The 16,704-nt window shown below is 33.5% G+C and overlaps 2 protein-coding genes across 3 annotated transcripts; both read left to right on the forward strand.

Moving 5' to 3' along the window:
* Positions 1-235: 235 nt before the first annotated feature.
* LOC132703444 (cuticle protein 18.7-like) lies at positions 236-5,477 on the forward strand. Its single transcript, XM_060672700.1, has 4 exons — positions 236-312; positions 4,230-4,592; positions 4,648-4,888; positions 4,949-5,477. Exons 1-4 carry the CDS (start codon positions 301-303, stop codon positions 5,113-5,115), a joined length of 783 nt encoding a protein of 260 aa, XP_060528683.1. The 5' UTR covers positions 236-300; the 3' UTR covers positions 5,116-5,477.
* Positions 5,478-8,055: 2,578 nt separating this feature from the next.
* On the forward strand, positions 8,056-14,719 carry LOC132703945 (uncharacterized). 2 transcript variants are annotated; one of them, XM_060673518.1, is made up of 5 exons: positions 8,056-8,088; positions 10,399-10,633; positions 10,693-10,928; positions 10,990-11,342; positions 14,377-14,719. In XM_060673518.1, exons 1-5 carry the CDS (start codon positions 8,077-8,079, stop codon positions 14,639-14,641), a joined length of 1,101 nt encoding a protein of 366 aa, XP_060529501.1. In that variant the 5' UTR covers positions 8,056-8,076; the 3' UTR covers positions 14,642-14,719. The 2 variants fall into 2 exon arrangements, with proteins under 2 accessions (XP_060529501.1, XP_060529502.1); XM_060673519.1 differs by having other exon boundaries at positions 8,066-8,088; positions 10,414-10,633.
* Positions 14,720-16,704: the final 1,985 nt, after the last annotated feature.

Here is a 16,704-nt window from a genome sequence, read left to right on the forward strand (position 1 = left end):
TTTAATAAACATTTTCTCCTAATTACGACATGGCAACAGTACTCCCTAGAAATCCAGAAAAAAAAATTAAAAAAAAATCCGGTCCATATGCAAAGTGCCCTGCCTAATCTCACATTTTTCATATTTTCATCTTTGTCTTCCCCGTTTTTCTTCTGAGGTGAAAGGGACCTTGCTCTTCAGATGCTGTTGCACCTCTGGGGGCTTTATATATACCGGGTGGGGCCAAACACTAGTCACAGTGCAACACTCGACAGTCCTACCGACTAGGAGGTTAGAGTTGATACCGTTAATAACGCAACCATGAAGATTTTGGTGAGTATGGTGTTGTGATTTTGTGTTAATGAGTGACGTCATTTGTGGTTTGCTAATACTGCTACTATAGGACGTTTCAAAATAGTTCACGGGGGTGTAAGTAGCGCAGTATAGTATTGCCTAATCAAATATCAATTTTTTTTCAAAATACTCAACTTCAATGTCCCGTTGAAACAAATTTATTCGTATGCTGGTGTAATGAAAATAATATTTCTTTATATCATTATCAATATGTCGATAATCAATGTCTATTAATTCACATAGATTGAAGATGATAAAAAATATTGTGTTGTTGTCAGAGAGATAGATATGGAAAGCTTTTTGTATAACGGGTATTCTTAGTAATTAATTATTTGATATTTCGCGGGACAACTCTAGTTTTCAGGGAAAAAATATATGCAGCGGTCCGCATGGGCTTCGTTTTTGATATACCTATTCGAATTTCGAAGGAACGAAAAAACCAAAGAGTGAGATTAAAATGTTTTACTACTTCTTGAAAATAATTTTCGGAAGGATTTTTTTTAGTATTTGAATAGTCAAAAATTAATTTTAAATACAAAACGGCAGATTTGTATTTAAAAAAGATTTCAGATATATTGTCATGTATGTAAATAGATTTCATTTTTTCGAATTTCGAATATAATGTTTATTTTTGGAGGAACTGGCTATGGTTTCTTTTTTCAAACTGGTCAAACTAGCAATTATCCGAAAATATATATATCACTTTGATGGTTAAAAATTATGTATCTAATTTAATAACAATAATAATATTAATAATAATTAATTTTCAGTACAAAATTATTACATATTAATTACACAATAATCTAAAATTGCATCCGCAAGGCAAATTAAATGTGATCCAATTTTAGTATCGAAAATAACTACATTAATAGATGGGAACCTTTCCACAAACTTAAACCATTGGGGTATATTATTTTAAGATTACATAAAATATTTTTTGGTAAAACAACGCAAGTGGTGTGCAAAAAAAAAATAACATAAAAGCAGAGTTTATCTTTAAATAATCAGGAGTAAGGAGTAGGCCTTTACTATGAGCACAAGATTGCACACAAGGTATAATGTCCCACTCAACAGCAATAAGGTGCTGTTTAAAATTTTTTAATAACAATTTGATAAAAATAAAAAAGCAATTTAAATAATAATAATAATTATTAGTAATATATAATAAATAACAATAAAATTTTAAAAAAATGTAAAGTAATAGTAAAGTTGTGAAAAACAATTTCCTTTTTGCATTTTATTACCACGTCTGTGAAATTTGTTTCTTAAAAATACTTCGTCCTTTGAAAAGACAGCCTTGCCCAAAAAATTTTAATATTTGTAGAATAGAATCAAAACCTAAAATAAATTTTGGGTTTCTAGAAGTTGGTTTTGAGATAATAGACCCAAGCGAGATAACAGCTAATTGTTTTGCAGTTATTCATTTTTTGGTCATTTGAGAAAAACCTGGTATAGTAAAAGAGCGCTATTTAGACATAATAATAACTAGTGGCGGTCCAAATAAAATTGCAATTAATAGAACTTTTTAATTATTACCATCGAAGGTGAACCTCTCGGATTTTTTCCGGGCGATATGAACGCAATGTCGTATCGATAGAGACATTCAATATGACTTTTAAATATGTATCGCGTTTTTACGTTTTGAAATATTAGCCTCAGAAACGTAATAAATATTCCGAGACAAATTTGCACGTCTGAAGCGTGAATGCCATTACGCCATGCGTTTACATTATACCAATTTGTAAACTATACCGGTAACGGACGAGATAGTTGTAATTGCGGGACCATTAGGCGATCCGTGGGCGTTAATTTAATTAGGAAAACAATGGCGGCTGTTTACGATCTATTGGAGATTGACATCTGGATCGGAATGCGGCGGATCCCTGTAGAACCGTGACTAATTGTTCAGCAATTGCCAACGGTTAAGCAACTTTACGAAAGCTTAAAATTCTAAATACTAACTACACAGTAAACTAACCAAAAAAAAAAAAAAAAAAAAAAAATATATATATATATATATATATATATATATATATATATATATATATATATATATATATATATATATATATATATATATATATATATATATATATATATATATATATATATATATATATATATATATATATATATATATATATATATATATATATATATATATATATATATATATATTCTCACGTATTGATTCACGGATGGAAAAATGTGATGACACTATATTCCGGGATATCATCCGTTCGCTCGTTGAACTCCGACTGGAATCCTGCATCCGACTGGAATTCTGCAAATCTTGCATCCGACTGGAATCCTGCAGACGTTTCGCCAAAATCTCACTTGGCATCTTCAATGCTCGCGCTCCGAAAACACTTCGAACACTCAGTGTTCCCACCCAGTGTTCGAAGTGTTTTCGGAGCGCGAGCATTGAAGATGCCAAGTGAGATTTTGGCGAAACGTCTGCAGGATTCCAGTCGGATGCAAGATTTGCAGGATTCCAGTCGGATGCAGGATTCCAGTCGGAGTTCAACGAGCGAACGGATGATATCCCGGAATATAGTGTCATCATATATATATATATATATATATATATATATATATATATATATATATATATATATATATATATATATATATATATATATATATATATATATATATATATATATATATATATATATATATATATATATATATATATATATTACAAAAATAAAAACGATTGCAATTAAAAGTTCAAAAATTTTACCACGAAAATTTAATAACAAAGAAAAATGTAACTGATTGCAGTTTAATTGCAGCAAAGTAAGTCCCCTTAAATTTTCCCACTTGGTGTCTATATATCCTTTATTTAGAAATGTAGAATTGATTTTTCAAAATCAATAGAAACTTTCAATAGAAGCTCCAATAGCTCATTCTGTTTTATCTTGTCTCTCTAAACAATTTTCAGCAGTTTTATTCCAATTCCGGCTTAATTAGTTCCACAATTTCCTTATGTTCACTAGAACGGTTTTGACAAGCAGGTTGCCATTTTTTGCAGTCTTTGGGAATTTGTCTAAATTTCCAGCAATTAAAACATTGTCTAATATAAAGATTGTCTTTATAAAAGCATGTTCTCCAACCAATGCAAATGTTTTCATTTAAAATAATGCAAGGAAAGGTGGGGCAAGGAGGCCCCCCTTGGGGCAAGGAGCCCCTCCTCAAAAAGTAACCAAAAATGTTGTAGCGGTGCACTATTATTAATTTTATTATTTTCTTGTATCTATAGTTATTAGATTTTGAACAACTATTTTATTGAAAATGAAAAAAGATCTTCATTCTAGTCCTAATTGGTTGATGCTAAAAACTTTAGTTGTAGTGTTTTATATTAGTGCATAAATTTTCTCGTTCTTGTTGAATTAAATGGCCACACCTACTTCGTGTACCTACATATTTCAATTACCCCCAAATCGCATAGATTAATTTTTTCTTCTTATTCTGATTTGTTTGTGAATAGTCTTTTAGTATCACTATTATTACTTCATGTTTTTGCTTCTTCAATACTCTACTCTATGGATGTTATTTAGTTATGTTATTCGTCTGTTTCTGAAGTTATTTTTAATAGGTTGGTCATCTTTGTTTATCTTCTATTATTGCATTTTTGCTGCCCGACAACTGCAGAGCTGTAACTGTAAGACTGTAATACTTCTTACAGATAGCTCGGCTGCAGCCCCCTGCAACCTTGATTTCCTTACATTCATCGCAATTCATGTTGCAGATAAAATTTAATATTTTTCTGATCTAAAAAGTAAAAAAAAAATTCGACTGGAACTATTCGCTGTAAATAGAATACAATTATTTATACTTTTTGCTATAGCGTTTTCTGTAAAGTATTCCTAATTCCTTCCTTCACTTGACAGATTGTAGCATTCAGTGTTCTGGCCGTAACTTCGGCTGCCTACTACGGGCCCCAACATTACCCGGTAATAGGCCCCAATGGCGTCCCAGTGGAGCCTGTGGAGGTGCAAGCAGCCCGCGCTAACCATTTAGCAGCCTTGTCATCCGCCCATGGCGGTGCGTCCTTCTACTCCGCTCCAGTCGCCCCTTATACCGCCGTCGGTGTACCTGCCTTGGGACATAACGCTTTGCCACTGGACACGCCTGAAGTAGCCGCTGCCAAAGTACAACATTATCACGATTTTGCTGTCGCCGCGCAGAGAAATGGAGTCCACGTCCCGATCGCAGCTCCGTTGATTTCAGGCTACCCTGTGGATACTCCCGAGGCAAGTTAAAATACTCAGCGTTCAGATATTCGTTCTGAACTGTCAATATTGATAGGTCCAGTTGGCTAAGGCTGCTCATTTTGCTGCTCACGCCGAAGCTGCACGAGCCGGTCCAGGATCTTACCTAGGGCACTACCGCAGACGTCGTGACGTCTACGGAGGCTACCACATCCCAGTCATCGGACCCAATGGCGTCCCCGTAGAACCACCAGCGGTCCAAGCGGCACGAGCCCGCCATTTAGCGGCCCTGAGCGAAGCTAATGTTCGTGGTAGCGCTGCTCCTCATGGTTACACCGGTAGGTATACCTTACCGGCCATATAAATTAAATGCACTAAAAATATTTTTTTATTTGCAGCTGCTGCTTACTCCAGTCCATCTGAACACCGTTATTACGGCCCATATGCTGAAATCGGACCTGATGGACAACCGCAGGAAACTCAAGCCGTCAGAGCTGCGAAAGCGCACCACTTCGCTGCGTATTCGGCTGCCCTTTCTGGCAACCTTGGATACGGACACTATTAACTTTTTCTATCTTCGAAACTCCATACCTCTCACATTTCTTCTACCATTGGGCAGTTTTGCTTATTTCCAGACCAGTAATATTCGTATATTCATCATTTTATTTTTCTTTCTTACTCTTCAATCGTCTTCTTCGTGCTGAGCATTATTGATCGGTGCTTCATTCGATCGGCTTGGAATGTTTATCCAATGAAATAGCCAACGGGAATGTGTTTTATACATTTTCGTATTTCCTAAAGGTAAATAACCAGGTCTAAACTGTGGTCGTGATTTCCGGTTACCCGAGCCAAATTTAATATGGCGTTTAATGTAAATACCTGAGTTTTCGAAAATTTGTAAAAGAAATCATGTGCAATAAAGTTGTGACAATATCAAATCGTTGTTTTCGTGCTGACTTAGCAATTACTACGACCTTATTTAGTAGTCCCGTTAACACAATTTTTCAAAAGTATTCTTTTGAAATCAATAGGCGATTGAAATTCCAGCAGCCGATATTTATGTATCCAATTCACCGATAAATAATATATGCGTAACGCAATCAATGACGCATTAAATGAGCAATAACGTAGCGGTTATTATTTGCTATTATCGATGCTCGTATGTCAACGCTTGTTATTAACCTTTAGCATCAACTATGAAATGGGTTTGCCTGTCTAGTGGAAAAATCACGAAGGGTAATTCTTTTAATGCTTGACAAGCAAACAAAGGAACTTCCCGGTTGAAATTGCTTCGTAGTACATGTCAACCTCAGGTTTACATGTACCTGATTACCTGCATTGCTTTAAGTCCAAAAAATGCAAAATAGAGAACGCAATCTGCGGGAATTTACCAAAAATCAATCTTACAGTAGAGCTCCTAGTATTTTGGGCTAGTGGGTAAAATTTGAAGGTGTTCTGCAATTCTTGCAAAAAACGTACCTTGTGCTTTAATTAAATTAAAATTAAAAAAATTAATTAAAAAGTACAATTCTCAAGTGATGGATTTCTGGTACTGTTATGATAATGATAAGAAATTATTTTAGTTAAACTAATTATGATTTTTTTCTGGAAGTTCTAAATTTTTTGCACCAGCCGCGGATGGCTCTTAGTGAGGTATAATTTTGAGACGAAAGTCAAAAAAGGTAAAACGTCAAAATTGATTAATATAATAATCTTAAGTTGCAGAAATATCCTTATATATATCGAGATTTGCTAAGATCGCAACGATTATTTTGCAAAAAGTCTGATTAGTTGAGGTGATTTTTGTAGTACTCGCTCGTTATGTTAGATGAAATCCGAAAATTTTCAAATAAAACAAGCGCAAAATCAGAAGGATTCAAATGCTCAAATGTCTTGATCTCAAGGACTAATAAAATTAATTGTTAGTAGTAACTAAAAATACCAAAACTCAACTGTTCCAAATTGATTCACAACCCTGTTAAATCTGAGTTATTATGTTATAGAATATTTGAGCAGAAAAAATATTACAACCGTACTCAACTTAGAGGATAACGATTACTTTTGATCAAAAATGAAACTTAAAAGAAAAAACGTTTCTAAAGAAGTCTTTTTTTTTCAAAAACTGAAACCTCGCAATATTTAGTGAATTTCAATATAAAGTTTTTATCGAGAATATTTCGTTAAAAATATGCAAGGACTAAACTTCAGAAACTAAATTCAATTCTTATAGATATTTTAAGAACAAAGAGATCGAAACCAAGACCCCCCAATGGACATTTCATTTTTTTTTCAATTTTCTACATCTGCATGTTTTTCGAAAGTAACTGAACAAAAAAAGGGGAACAGTATAACAAATATTAAACAAAAATTAGTCCAGCTCTAAGGAGACGTGTATGGTGGGTGGGTCTTCCGTATAAGATTTTTGCCTGGGACCCTTCCTTAAAAATGGCCGATTTTTACTAAAATTTCAGTGGCTGACGAAAACAATTTTGACATTATTTATATGATTTTCCCATACAGTTACTAGAGATATAGAACGCTGCCTATGCCAAATTGTCAAGGGTCTGTGAGAAAATTTTTGAGAGGGTCTACTAACTAACCAACATGACCGCTAACAGTTTACAGTAAGTTTACTAAGATTACTAGGAAATTTTAATCCGCATTGTTGTTCTTAAAGTTTAGTGAAAAAATGATCCCTTTTCCCAAAAATCAAAAATAAGTAATCTATACTTTATTAACAAACAGTATAACAACAAAGGGCTGTATATCTTCTATTGGAGTAATCAAATTATTTGAAATTTTTTCAAGTTGCGAATAGCGTTTGTTTTTAAAATTTTAATAATTAAAAAATAGTTTTTTAGATACAATATCTTTTCAACAGAACGGCTGTAGATTAAAAAACTTTATTTTAACACCTTAAAACATTTGCAAATCACCCTGTTTAGAAAAAGTTTTCTTTAAAAAAAAAAATGCGTTTACATAGCTATTTTTATTCGACTGTCGTTTACAACACGCGACACATAAGCGGGTACGTACGCTTTCGATTTATATCTTTACATTTGTAAATTACAGTTCGCAGCCTTGGAAGAACATGTCTTGTCTCGTAATGAGACATATAAACATTACGTTTGACCGTCTGCTGCCTGATAGAGCGACTACATGTCGTCCTCGTTAATGTCGCTAAAAAGAAAAAACGTATCCAGCATATCTTCAGCGCCACGCCCAGGAAGTGTTTTGTCGATAATCATCAGTGTAGCCCACATCAAACCCGCGTAATAATTTAAACAATGCCCGCATCTCACGGGGTCCTTGACGAATTGAATGTATTAATTTCATCTGTTAATAACCGGCGTTAATTTTCGCCTGTTATATTTTAAAAATCTGCTGCGAATATCGTCGAAGCTTGGTAAAATTATTAACAATATGCCAGCCTTATGCAAAATCTCTCTGCAAGGCGTGGCATGGTATATAACGCATTAAGGTCATATTCGTAATGACTAGTTGTTTTCCGTTTTTCGTAGCGAGAATGCGGTATTTGGTAAGTTTATTGTTTATCCGCAATAAAAAATTCTATATCTCCGTTTCTAGAGACATTTTAAAGCCTCTGAAATTAAATCATGTTAAAAAGTACAATTCCACAAAATCGTATTGTTCAAAAAAGACTCCTTAAAAATATGTTCGGACTGTCATGCAGAAAGGTCAGCGAATATGCTAACTGTAAACACCATCTTCGTCTTAGGAGCTGTAGTTTACATTCGTCAAAATAACTAAGTATAGGCATAAATAGTTACGCAACATTTTCAGCAAACCTGATTTACGTTCTCCTTTGCATGAGACTGGAAGATGATTTATTCCTCGTGACATTTCTGAAAATGTAAAACTTAAGGTAATTCACAAACTTTCCTCATTTAGAAAATCGGTAAGAGTCATCTTAAGTCAGCTTTTAAGCATGGTATTTTGACTTTTGTCAATTCAAACAGTGAATGTTTTCGTGCTGTTTTGTAAAAATACACTCAAGTGTTAACAACATGTCAACAACATTCCTACTACTACTACCCGCTGGGCTTATCCCAAATCAAACTCGCGACTAAACTAGCGTTTACTATTTTGGTAGAAGAATGTTTTCACTCGTATCTTGAATGCTTTGAGGCGATTGAATATAGCAACTGAAAAAGAGTTTCTAAAAGTTGAGTTTGTAATAATGAGTTTCTCTCAATGTTACTTGTTTTTATATTAGGTTCAATTTTTTTTAGAAACATTAATATCTCACCTATTTAGGTACTAGCTTGGTTTACTTCATGACGTTTCATATACTGAGCTTTTAAGTTCAAATGGAAAAGAATAAATAAATAAATAAAATTTGACGCAAATAAATTGAAGGAATTAATATATAAATGTCATGCATCTAATTAGCCATATCTTAAATGGTTTTTTATTACAAAAATTGCTTTTATTGCTTGAAAATGGGCCAATGGGGCAACGTGGTTGTTGACTTCCAGATTGCCACTCCTAGCTTGTAAAATAGGTTACGAGATGGCGCACTGCAGAAATAACATTATTCATTAAAAATGGTCGTAAATGTTTGGTGTAAACATATATACCATTCACCTACATCCTTCATTCTTAAGATTTACTTTCGCACTTCTTATTCCTTTTAAATTGATAATTAACTTGTTATACGGTTTATAATAAAAACATACCAATTTTTACAAATATGTTTTTTTTTAATGAACAATAAGAAAATATATGAGAAATTTTTAAAATAACACCATTTATAAGAACAAAAAACTGAAAAGTACGATTTATTTTCTAATCTGTTTTTAAAGAAATGCGACTATTCCAGATTGCAGAATTTTGAATAATTTGAATTTGAAAAAACTAGTACAAGGGAAGAACCAAAATCTTTTTTTTTTGCTATGAAACACTCCGTTTATCGTAGAAAAGAAAGATAACTAAAAAAATCTATTTTCTTGTTTGAGTTCGTCGTAATTTTTACGCAATTCGACGCAGAATTTTAATCTGTACTTCTTTTTTGACCTGAACGATTGTTATGTTAATGTAGAGATTACATTTGACTCCAATAAAACTACCGATAAGACTAATTAACAAAAAATGATAATTTATCGAGCAGAAGAAACATAGTTTTATAAATTAGATTCCCTTTGATCGTGTAGCAAAGAGAACATAACACATTTATGAATTGTTATTATCTTCAAAAAATTCATCAATTATTGAAGTAAATCAGAAATAATGAAAATAGAAAAAAAATCATTTTTTTTCCTAAAGCCGCCAATAAAAACGTTATATTTAAATTTTATTATTTTCGATACCCTTATAAACGCACATTGAGATGTTAACTTCTTCAATTTGAATAAAAATTCAAAGATCAATACTGTTTTTCTTTTTACTGAGGCGCTGAAAATATTCATTTTGACGCAGAACATTTTTGGTGATATTGTGGTGCATATGATCCCGTAAAAGTGAAAGGGATTTTTCTAAAATCAATGGATGATTTCATAAATAAATGCATTGACATTCTAACCACTTTGTTCTGTTTTTAATTCACACATTCTACTGCCATAACGTTAAAATAACCTAATAAAATATAACTTCATGTCCCACTCAGATCCTTAGGCTCACTCTACTGCTTTATCACTTTGGCGAGAAATAAAGAGAGAATGTTATTTCCTAGGAGAACGTCCTTCTCCGCGCTCAGTATAACATCACGAAAAGATAACGAACCTACCGGAATAAACTTTCATTTTGTTTTTCCATGGCTTCAAATTCTAACTTCGTTATCTTTTCCAAAATGGCTAGCGCTTTGAATTACAGAATCCCACCCCTGTAGGCTAAACATCTGCAGATTCCTTCAGTGCTAATCCTCCTGTGCGGCACAGCGGTTCAGGCACACCCTGTGGGAGTAGTCGTAGGCTTGCGACCCGAGCACTTTGACCCAATAGTATCCCTGTATCATTCCCAGAATAATGCAGGCAATTACGTTTATGGTTACGCAACACCTACTAGTACAAAAAGCGAAACCAAAGATGCCCACGGTGTAACGCACGGCGGATACTCTTACATAGGTTTGTTCTTAAGTACAAAAAACTTTGGACAACCATGTACTCATGTTTATCGATTCAAGATGGGGACGGTCATCTTCAAACTGTCCACTACACTGCGGACGCCATTCACGGCTTTCGAGTTGCAGCCACTAATCTTCCTCAAGATCTCCCAGATGTCGCTCACGCCAAGCTGGAGCATCAGCGCGCCTACGAGGCTGTCAAATCCGATTTGGCTCAAGCCGCTTTAAAAGTTGCTTACTCGAACCCAATTGCCGTTGCTCATGGTGACGTTCCCCAGTTGCAACCACATCAGTTGGTAAACAAGAATTGTTATTGACGCACAGGGGAAAATTTTGTCATATATTAACTTTATTTAGCTTCCTGAACCGGTCAAAGATCTCCCCGAGGTTGTAAAAGCTCGCGCTGAGCATTTGGCCGCCCTGCAGGCTGCGTACGCAGGTCACGCTAGCCTTGCGGTGTTGCCACAGCCTGTCCAAGATTTGCCCGAAGTGGTGAAAGCCAGGGCCGAACATTTGGCTACGCTGGAAGCTACTCGAGCTAGGGATGCAGCTTTACGATCGGAAATAAGTTTGAGCCCTATTCCAGATCAGCTCACCGGACATGTTGTTCCGGTGCACACGGGGGAAAGTAACCAACCGCTTCCCGTGGCACCCGTTCCTCAAGCCGCTTACGCACCAGAATCGTATGGTTACGAACCTTATTCATACGGGTAAGGGTGAAACCATTTTAAGATGAGATTTGGACGGTCCGCATGGTGTTGGTAAAATCGGTACATGTAGTAACAACTCTCCAGTTAGCTACCAGTGCTTTGGTCCTTGGCATTTTTCACTGATTCAAATTTATATTCACCAGGATTCCGATCACTTCTAAGATCGATTAGCAAAATAATAATGATCAACTAATTTACAAAAATAGCAAAAAATGCTTTATCAAAATTGCATAAGTTAACATTTACTTGCATCATGAAACTGATGTAGCGGAAAAAATTGAAATTAGAACAAACGTTATCGAAATCAAAACAAATTCGGTTTTCAGCGGATATTAATCCACACCTATTATTGTAAAGCTCAGGGTTACCCGTGACCCTGTTTCTAGACTGTCGCATGCGTTGAAATGATTTCAAATTTTATCGAAGTGTGAAAGTATTCGATATTGTTGTATATTCCACGTTAATTGAACTGGTGCAATAGACATCTTGTTTCGCGTTGGGAAAGTATTTGACAACGGATAATGGCTAGAGAATGTGCGGCATTTGACTTGGGTAAATTGCCAATCGGTGGCAATTTTTAAAAAGTAAAAAAACGGAGGTAATTGTTTGTGTTCAAAATTATGGTCCAGCGTTGACAATGCTCGTGTAGGTGGCGCATAGTTGAATAGTTACGGTTGACGTTCTCAGATAATAACTTATCCCGACTTTAAGGTGTTTATTACACCATAATATTTTCTGCAGAAGTGGGTTTTGAAATGAGATATTTATGTATTGCTATCATTATCATTACTTTTATAACATAAAATATAATAGCTTCTGATGACGATAAACTAATAAACATACTTTCCCAAAATGGTTTTATCAATTTAAAAAAAAGAAACTCGAACTACCGCAGACGACTTTGAAAAAAATATGGAACCAAATCATCAAATAGAAGTCTTAAAAGTCACCAAAAGAAGAGTACATATTTCATTGGTAAAAATTTATTAATAGTGTTAGTTATGATTATTATATAATAAGAAGCAAGATATAAAATACAAACCTTATCTTTATATACTTATAAAAGTTAACTACAATAAAGAAAATGTTACATATAATAAATACCTCAATCATTTTTTAACGGGAGTCATTTTTAGCATATGACTTTAAAAACGATACCAATGGGCAATATTTGCTAATAATCAATGAACTGACTTTCTTACATGTGTGCCTCAGGGTTTACATATTGTCCTGCTCTCTTCATTTTTTTTATTTTTAGGACTGTAACAAATTTATTAGGTTTTCAGCGCTTGCAACGCAAAACTTTTAGATTAACTAACGCTCCACTCTGATTTACTGTGAACCTAAATATGAAAAATGCCACTGGATTAGTTCTTGAATTCCATGGGTGATTGAAATTAGGAGTCTTCCTTGATTGAACTTTTCGGGAATCTTTTACACGATCTGACAGGCCTTGACTAGAGGAACTTAGTTTTTACAAGTACTTACCTCTCCTTCAAATTTTGAATTAGCCAAAGAAAATATCATGCAGATTACGATACTGTTATTAATGTGTTCTATATATAGTTCAGGAACGCCATGATGCATGATACTTTTTTCATTTTCTTTTTGAAATCATTGTTGCCTGATGTTGACTGTAGTTTTGTTCTTTCAAAAGCTTTTGTGTTACTAGGTATGGCTCAACAGTACGTTGCTTCGTTTGTTGACAAAAACAGTTCAGTATCGATGTTTTACAAGTTTCTGGTAGAATTTTTTTTCAAAATGTGAAAGTCGTATTTTTAAAAAACGATTTTTATTTATACACATACACACAATAATTAATGACGCAAAGCAACTCAGACTGTTTTATAGAATGGATGGTTCGCGTCTTTACATAATTACAATTGCTGAATAAGTATACATCTCGCTATACTACTCTACTTTATATGTACTCATCATAAGTGGCCATATAACTCCTCCCTCCTCAAGTTTGAGAAAATCGGGGTTGATTTTCGAGAGTTAGTTAGTTACATTTTGTTTCCTTTTCAGGTAATAATAAAATACACTAATTACTATTAATGTAATTATAACAATAACTATTAGAGATTGAAACACTAGAGTTTACCAAGGTTAAGTGTTTTAAAGGGTGATTTATTACGTTTCAAGCACTCTCCATGTCTTCTTTTATATTTTCAACATTAATTTCTCTTAACTGCATTGGTTCGATATTTTGAACCAGTTCTTCATTAATAGCCATTGACGGGAGTTTTAGTCTTAAATTAATTATATCTCCTTTTTGAGAGTCCTAATTATTATTTTCAATTCTAACATTACGTACTGCGGACAGAATTAAAGATGCTTTATTTATAATTTGGGCCCTGGAAATACATATTTTCTTGGGAATTCGGGATAACTATGATAGAGTTATCATTTAATTGGGTAGCTGAAATTTCTTTATATTCCATTGGAATCATTGGACAATGATAAGATAAATTAATTGTTTGTGGAATACAGGGTTTTCCATTAGGTTAAAAAAATCGTCTATCGATTTCAAAAAATAGGGATTATTTGTAACGGATATTTTATTATTAATTGGTATGGGGTATATACGGTAGAGAAAATAAGGCTTGTTGGAAGTAAGGGGTATGGCAAAGTTAAATTATGATGAGGTCATTTTTAATCCTATCGATTGCGCCAATTTTGTTTCAAAACGTGAAACTCGTATTTTTAAAAAACGGATTTCATTTATAATACAAGTACACACAATAATTACTGACGCAAAGCAACTTAAAGACTGTCTTATCCTATGATTGGTTATCGTATTTATATAATTACAGCTGCTGAATAAGTATACATCTCGCGATACTACTCTACTTGACACATACTCATCATAAGTGGCAATATAACTGTAGTACCATAAATTTTAAAAATAATCTATCTAATCATGTTCGAGCCGGTTAGTTCGGTTAGTTAGGTTATTGTAAATAAAAAATAAAAATTAACTAATTAAATACTTAAATAAATGAATAAACATATGTTTTCCTGTAACTTGCAGATATATGAGTCCGTTTGGTGTTAAATCTGAATCCCAGTCACCAGACGGAGTAGTGAGAGGTGGTTACTCTTACCTGGACGCGCATGGAGTCGTTCAAACTGTGAACTACATCGCCGATAAAGATGGATTTAGGGTAGCAGCAAGCAACCTACCCGTAGACGAGAATCATCTCGCAATACAAAAGGCTGTAGGCGTAACACCCCAAGCACAAGCGGAGGAAAAGATTCTGGCGCCAACTTTATATAATGCCGAAATTAAATACTAGTAACAAATATTTTGTAAATTTAGAGAATTGTATTGTAAATCGTGAAACTTGTATGCCGTAAATATTGATTTCCCTGTCCATTTTTTATTTTATTAACAGCTTACACTCCAGTTATACTACGATAGTGTGATAACTGTTATCGAAAAGGCACCGACCTCTGACACATCCGAGTTGTAACAGCAGTGGGAATTTTTTTGGGTCGATAAAAATCACCGCGTCAGTTACACCGATTGCCAATAATAAATGAAATGACTTATTCGACCATTAAAAATCCGATTTAAAATAAAGATTACCTCTTCTATCAGAAATTACCTAGATAATTACCACTGAATATCACTTAAATTACCAGCAATTTACATTAACTACATCTGCCATTACCATTACCATCTTGCTTCCATTAAATAAATGACAACAGGTAAGCAGAGATTTTTTGGAGGACGATAACAAAAATAACATCAACAAGAGAGAAAACAATAGTAAAGTTCAAACGCATTAAGATTAAGTGCACTTGAAATAAAACTTACATCAGTTCTTACTTGCAATACGACTTTTTTAAAATTAACATGTTAGCTAAATTTATAAACTCTGAAACATAGTCAGCATTGAAAAATCCATCTATTCTCTCAGAGACTGGTTTCAATATGGGTAACATAAAAAGCGCACGAAACCAACAGTATCATTGGTCAATATATAACTTCAAAAACGGATGACACGTTTTGCCTGAACTGGCATAATCAGACATTACTTTTTATTTGTATTGGTCCGATAATGTCACTTTTATGTGTGTGTCAAATTTATGTGTTGACACACGTTACTGTAGAATTTGTGTATTTTTTGTATCACCGACATATTTTTATACGTAATGTTTAAAACCATGCAAAAGAATTTTTCAAAGAAACTTCCATCCACAGGTTACTGAATACTATAAACAATCTACAGAACCTGCCAACGTTTTGTCAATCATTACATTGGGTAGTTCAGAGCTGAAGCTGTTTCAGTTTGTCAGGAAGAATGCAGATGATTTGTAGATAGCAGGCAAAAAATGTTGGTCAAATTTAACAGCATAACAACATAACAATATCGTCCAATAGCTAAAATCTGACTCCCTTGTTGAAATGTGAAATAGTTTCAATAATGTCGTCCAAAAAAAATCTGACGATCAAGTATTATGACGGTTGTAAGACTCTATGATTATCTGGCAAGAAAACTTACAATAATTCAAAAACTCGAAAAAAAGAAAAATCGGATTTAAATTTGAAAATTTATAAGATAATAGAACGGGAGCATGTTATAGCCAATCCTTTTATTTATATTGTTAAAATATTGTTAAATATGCGATACTAATTTAATTTTTGCAACTAAAAAACTTCACAGAAGTAACAGATTGGTTTATTAATTAACAATTAATTAATTCTACATAAAAATAAGATCACTATACTTGTGTTAAGGACAAGACAACAATGAGAACATGTCACATGGAGTTTTTTAACAATAAAAATGTCTTCTATTATAAGACTAAACATGGTTGTAATACAAAAGCCACAGATATCAATCCCACCATTATTTAATATAAACTAAATTCTTAGATGGTTTTCCAATAACTTTGAAAAATATTAGTTCACTGAACAAATTGTAAATAAATACACTTCAAGCGACTTTTGAAAAATCTGTCCAAACCGTTTTTGACCTGGTTTAACTTCATATTAACTTATTAAACTAAACTGGTTTAATATAAAGTTTTTTTTGTAATTTAAAACCCCATAAATATATCAAAAAAGTTATTAAGTTATTATTATAAAGTTATATTAATTTTCTTTTGGACTTTTCCAATCATATATGACTCTCCGAAACACTGCACAAAAACGATGTCTTTCCTATCAAATTGTATCTAATTTTAATCAACTTCCATTAGAAATCTCCAATTAAAATCCAAATCAAATCCTATTTGAAAAACAAACAAACTCTCGTAAATAATCCTGTTCTTTTAATTTAATTTTTATTGTCCCCCTTTCGGATTTTTTTCCATAATATTTCCTCAGTGGACTTAGGCAGATTGATGATTA

This window comes from Cylas formicarius, unplaced genomic scaffold (genome assembly GCF_029955315.1).
Source record: "Cylas formicarius isolate icCylForm1 unplaced genomic scaffold, icCylForm1.1 PGA_scaffold_6__28_contigs__length_40554024, whole genome shotgun sequence".
In the NCBI taxonomy this organism is placed as follows: Eukaryota; Metazoa; Arthropoda; class Insecta; order Coleoptera; family Brentidae; genus Cylas; species Cylas formicarius.